This window comes from Dermochelys coriacea, chromosome 9 (assembly GCF_009764565.3).
Source record: "Dermochelys coriacea isolate rDerCor1 chromosome 9, rDerCor1.pri.v4, whole genome shotgun sequence".
Taxonomy (NCBI): domain Eukaryota; kingdom Metazoa; phylum Chordata; order Testudines; family Dermochelyidae; genus Dermochelys; species Dermochelys coriacea.
In genome coordinates, this window is record NC_050076.1 from 26,544,738 (window position 1) to 26,550,751 (window position 6,014).

General features: G+C 47.9%; 1 protein-coding gene across 1 annotated transcript; it reads right to left on the reverse strand.

The window, feature by feature from the left end:
- Window positions 1–940: 940 nt before the first annotated feature.
- Window positions 941–4,476, reverse strand: RAP2B (RAP2B, member of RAS oncogene family). The gene has a single exon (XM_038417166.2). The coding sequence runs from the start codon at window positions 3,208–3,210 to the stop codon at window positions 2,659–2,661; it is 552 nt and encodes a 183-aa protein (XP_038273094.1). The 5' UTR covers window positions 3,211–4,476; the 3' UTR covers window positions 941–2,658.
- Between the last annotated feature and the right edge of the window lie 1,538 nt (window positions 4,477–6,014).

Genomic DNA, 6,014 nt, shown 5'->3' on the forward strand with positions numbered 1-6,014 from the left:
AGATGTGGCTTATATTAATAATAAAAAACAGCTATTCAGCATGGTGTCTGATTTTAAAGTCCTCAAACAGATCTTTTTATTCAGCTTTTTTTAAAAAAAAGTTCTTAAAGGTGAACTGCAAAAGTGAGGTTTGTTTTTTTTAAAAAAATGAGTTTGTACCTTTTGATGTATTATATAAAGAAGACTAGAAAGAAATCAATCCAGGGTGGGTTTTTTCTTGGGGGTGGGGGGCATACATAAGGTGGACAGGGGAAGAGTTTGCAGCTCTCTTCATCTGGGTTTTTTTTCAAACTTATTTTAACTGTAGAAATATTAGTTTGGCAGGAAAGCTTCTTGGGATTTAAGAGAAGTGAAATATTGTGAGCTCAGATAGAGGTGGATGTTTAATCTTTAAGGCATCATTTCTCCCAAGTTTTTTTGCAAGGTATTAGGAATTAAATAGATGCTATAAATCAGAGAAAAACAAAATGCCCAGTTTCAGCTGAAGTACAACAGTCACTTCATTGATTGAAATCAATGAAGTCACATCTGTGTAAGGCCCTGATCCTGCACAACTGATGTCAGTGGGATTTTTGCTATTGGATACAGTGAATTCATGATCAAGGTTTAAATTAGGAGTGAGAAGAATTAGGCACCCTAAATGTTAATCAGTTTGACTAAAACTCCCTACTTCCTCAATTTGCTAAGCTTTTGGTTTCCTGTGATGTCCTAATTTCATTAGTTCCCATAAGTCTTCCTGGACAGACAAATCATGAGTTTAAAAAAAAAAACCCCGCCCACACATATCTGGGAATTTTGGGGGAATAAATGCCTTCAGGCCTTCTTTGTATTTTAAAAAAATCCCATTTTCCCCTCCTTTGCAAGTTACATTTGAAATGGTAAGGAATCACAGTCTTAATGCATACTTTTAAAAGCTGTATCTTTTTCAGTAAATCAGTAAAGTATAGAAGTTTACGAACAGCTGACCTTCAACACCTAGACTCCAATAAACCATGTTATTCTTAAAATTACAAAATAAGATCCTAATCCTGCAAGCTGTTCTGCAAAGAGCCCAAATGACTTCAACAAGCATTTATATAAGTGTAGGATTCCGCCCATGTGCATCTTGTAGCATCAGGGCCTAAATATAATTATTCAACTGTTTCCAACATTACTAGTAGATACAAAGAAACATTCCCAAGCCTCATGATTTTAGGTTACCTTCTCCCATTCTTTACATATTGTTATTTTGGTTAGACAAATATCACGATTAAAAAGCATACGCCTGCCATGATTGCATATTAAAGTCAGTTCTCCTTACAATACATTAAAAAACCACAGTTTTGCTGTTCTTTTTTTAAAAAAAAGAAACATTTGTATTAAAATTCTTAAAATGGATAGACATTAAACGCATGTCTGGAATTAAAGTTACAGTTGTTAGAATTTTCTTGGTACATCACAACATTAAGATTTTGCTCTTTGCTGGCTGGAGGTACATCCTACATCAGAGAATCATAACAAAAGAAATCGTCCCAAAAAACTAAATGCCTGGAAATTTGAATTAAATGCAGTCCAAATTTGCAAGACATGGAAATGACATTTAAAAGGCTGAAATGGAAATAAGAAATAAATTCCACTAAACAATAGGCCTTTTTGTCCTGGCTTGTTCAGTGTGATTACTGAAAGGAAGCTGTTAAGTAGTTTCTGGAGTAGTAGATAATGGGATTCTGTGGAGCTTTCACAGGTTGGCACCGGCTGGAACAGCTGAGTTTTGAAGGCACTCTACAGACACAGGGTTGCTGTTGGCCCTGTATCACATTTTAGGAAGTCTTTGTACTTTAGAGAGCTAATCAAAATCAGTTATTGCCAACCCAAAAATAAGGAAAACAAACCACCACCACAAACCTCCCTCCCCCCTGAAGAAAAGAAGAAAACACAACTAAAAAAATATTGTGCAGATTTGTAACATTTTCACAGCTGATTTAAAAAAAAAATACTACCGCTCTCCCCCAAACTCCCATCCGATACAGCAGGTAAACAAAATAGAAAGTTTCACAAATGATCAGCAGACACGTTCTGGCACCCCACACTGTATTGGCATCAGTGTTATTAAAAGTCCCAGTTCAGATGTGCAATACTTCAGATTGGATACACAGTAACAATAATCCAACTTTGCATAGAAATCCTCAGAATCAATATCATAGTCACAGGGTGCATTCAAGTTTGGCTAAAGAAGAGAGAGCACCAATCTTAGTTTTACCCCCACACGTCCACGGAAAGATTTCTCTCTCCCTTTCTGCAATGGTTTCTTCGTTTACTGCTCCCCTCAGTTCCTTAGATGTAATTTAACTCTTCCAGTTAGAAAACGATTGCTCACAAGCTCCCCTTTCTCCAGGCCGAAACTTTTCTTACTGGTGTCAGTTGCCAATACAGCAATCTGTAAATGGTACTTACGGGAAATATGCAACAATCAAAATCGATGAAATGTACATGCTGAAAAAGCCACGTTTTCAACAATACACCCACCCCATGACACTGATCACTGCAGCAGCTGCCGCTGCTGCAGCCTGGAATCCTTGTGTATGCAAAGTTGTTTCCAATCTTTGTTTCGAACGATCACATTGCTGCTTCTTTTTGTTGTAAACCTTTGCGAACGACAACATTGCCCCCCAGGCCCTTTCAGAGGATCACGCAGGACGAGCAGCACTGATCGTCCCCGTTGGGCTGGGAAGCGTAGTTCATCTGCCTGACAATCTCTGCAAACAGTTCGTCCACCGAAGCTTTGTTTTTGGCTGAAGTTTCCATGAAGGGGCAGCTCCACTCCTCGGCCAGAGCTTTGCCTTCCCCGTACGAGACCTCCCTCTCGCCCTCCAGGTCCACCTTGTTGCCCACCAGGATCATGGGCACCTTCTCGTACCTCTTCACCCGGATGATCTGGTCCCGCATGGGCTTGATGTCCTGGAAGCTCTGCTGGTTGACCAGACTGTAGACCAGGATGAACCCTTGCCCGTTCTTGATGTAGAGGTCCCGCATGGAGGCGAACTGCTCGGTGCCGGCAGTGTCCAGGATCTCCAGCACCGAGGGGGAGGAATCCACCTCGATCTCCTTGCGGTAGAAATCCTCGATGGTGGGGTCATACTTCTCGATGAAGGAGCCGGTCACGAACTGCACGGTGAGGGCGGATTTGCCCACCCCGCCCGAGCCCAGCACCACTACTTTGTATTCTCGCATGGCTCCGGTCCGCACGCCCGGCTCCTTCCTCTCTGGGTCTCTTCTCTCCCTCCCACCTCCAGTCAGCGGGGAAGGAGGGAGGGGAGAGAAGCCGCCCCGCCGCGGCTCTCACTGGAGCGGGGTGAGCATGCAGCCAGCAGCCGGCAGGGGAGGGAGCAGCGGCAGCTAACGCCCGCGCAGCGCCAGCCCCCTTCGCGCGGCGAGGGCTGTGGCCAGCCTCCCGGGCCAGGCAGCCGCGGCCGAGCCCCGGCGGATCGCAAGGGCAGCGCGAGCCCCTCGGCCAGGCAGGCGCCGGGCCCGAGCCTCAGCAGCCCTGGGAGACGGGGAGGCGGCAGCTGCCAGCGGGGCGGGGGAGGAGATCGCGAGTTCTCATCGCCCCCCGGCAGCCAGCGCGTGGTGCACCAGTCCCGCGGGGCCGCCTCGCGCCGCCACGGGCCATGCCTTCCCCGCAGCCTCGCGCTCAGGTCCGCTCACAGCCCGCCCGGACCCATTGGCTCGCGCTAACCCCCTCCATTGGTTTCTGGAAAGAGGGGGAGGGGGGGGGACCACACAGGCACACGCGCCCCCGCTCGCCCTTCTCTTCGGATTGGCTGCCGCCTGGTGCCCGTCAGGCCGCGCTGCCTCATTGGCTCGGAGGTTTGAGTCCCTCCGCCATTGGGTCTCCAGAGGGAGGAAGATGCTTGGCCGCCGACTGTCTTTCTGCCCCGCCTATGAAGGCGTTTGGGCGGATACTTACGCTTTGCAAAAGGGCAGAGGCGCCGGGCGAGGGACCCCGCGCGGCAGCGTAACGCCTCTGCCCTTCGCCCTAGGCGCCCCCAGCGGGCAGGGGGCTGCTGCGCCCCGGCCCCAGGGGTCACCCCCATAAAGGAGACGTGCTGGGCACGCGGCCCTTTGGAGAGCCGACAGCAAGCCGAGACAGGCCGGGGTCCCTCGGAAAACAACGGGTTATTTTGCTCCTTGGGAGAGGTGGGGGGGGCCAGGCGGTGGGGACAGAGGTAACCCCCCCCCCGCCCTTCCTAGCCCTCGCTCCTGCAGGAAACTGGGGAAGCCCCTAGGCCACCTCTCCTGGGCGCAGGACCTGACCCTGCCTGCTTTGACCTGAGGGGTGGGGGAAAAACCCCTGGGGCATGAAAAGGGAGGCCTCCCACCACCTGTGGGAAGGGGCTGGGACCCAGGCCAGGGAAGACCCCTTCTCTCTCTCTCCGCAGAATGAATTACTACTAGAGCTCACGTTCATTTTCCTCTCCTCTTGAGGAAGCAGGGAGAGGACAGAATCATAGAATCAAATCATAGAATCATAGAATATCAGGGTTGGAAGGGACCCCAGAAGGTCATCTAGTCCAACCCCCTGCTCAAAGCAGGACCAAGTCCCAGTTAAATCATCCCAGCCAGGGCTTTGTCAAGCCTGACCTTAAAAACCTCTAAGGAAGGAGATTCTACCACCTCCCTAGGTAACGCATTCCAGTGTTTCACCCGGCCTTCCTCGGTTTCGACTTGAGCACTGGTCGTCAGCGCTTTTACACCCTGAATTAAAAGCGAGAATGGGGGTTGCCCCTCTCTGTATTGCGGAGTATCAATGTCTGGGCACGAGGGAGGGGTCAAACGCCCCATTCCTTGGGAGCAAGTGCAGCTTCATACCAGGTGAGCTGCTGCCACTTCCTTGCCCCTCTGCAAAGGACTGGGGGGGGGAGTGTACGTAGGGGGCTTTGCTGCCACCTTCCCAGCAGTGCTTTGGTGGGGTGGGGAGTGGGAACTGCCCACCTGCTTATGTGGGTATGACTGAGTCCTCCCTCTCCTCATGGGGCCACCCACACAATACCCACAGGCATTAGCTCCCATTCTAGTTTAAAGACAAGCAGCTGTTTAAAATGTCTGAGTTAAAAATTCATTCAAAGCACCTTAAACTTCTGTTACACACCACACCTGAAGTTTGAATAATTAATGCCCAAGAATGACAACTGCCACATGTTCGGAATTATTTGCACTTAATTGTGTTTTAACAACAATTCACTCACACTGTGATTGAGCCAAAGAAACACTGGCTATTTGCCATTGTTTGCAGAAGTCATTCCTTTGTACTTTCTGTCAGTCAGACATTCCTAGTTTTAAGAAAAACATGACTGGTTATTTTAGCACCTTCCAATCTTTGCTTTGTGTGTAGTGGCCATTCATAACAGTTCTCAGTCTTTATCCAATTAACTAGTATACAGACCTTCTCTATCCTAGGCTCAGCCCTGTTTAAGAGCTTGTTTAAATGCAGTTCTTGTTAAATTGGTTTATAACTTGATCAATCTGGTCAGTGCAATCAGAGAGAAACTGACAAACCCATTTTTTAAAACAGCATTCTGGAATGGTTGGGCATTTTCTACGCTTGCTGGCCAAACCCATGTTAAAACCATTTTAGCAGGAACTATATAAACACAGTTCTAAAACGTATGGCCAGCGTAGGTAGGACTGCATTACCATGCTACTGTTGCTGACCCTTCACTCTTTGCACACTTGAAACTCCCAGTGAAGAAAATGGGAGAGATACTATGCTGTGCCTCATGGAAGAAGAAGGAGAAGAGTGGCTTTAAGCTACCTTTGCATCAACCAGATTCTGGGCTGCCTGGGGATTAGAGAGGTCCCTGTTGTAAATTAGAAAACAGGGAAGCTTCACCAATATGAGTCATTTTTTACATTGGTGTAATGTATCCCCACTAGAGTTTTGCGCTAATGCAGTTACATCCGTATAGTTAACATGGAGCAAAAACCCATTGTAGATAAACTCTCAGTATGTCCATCAGTCTCAGTGTCCCAAATGG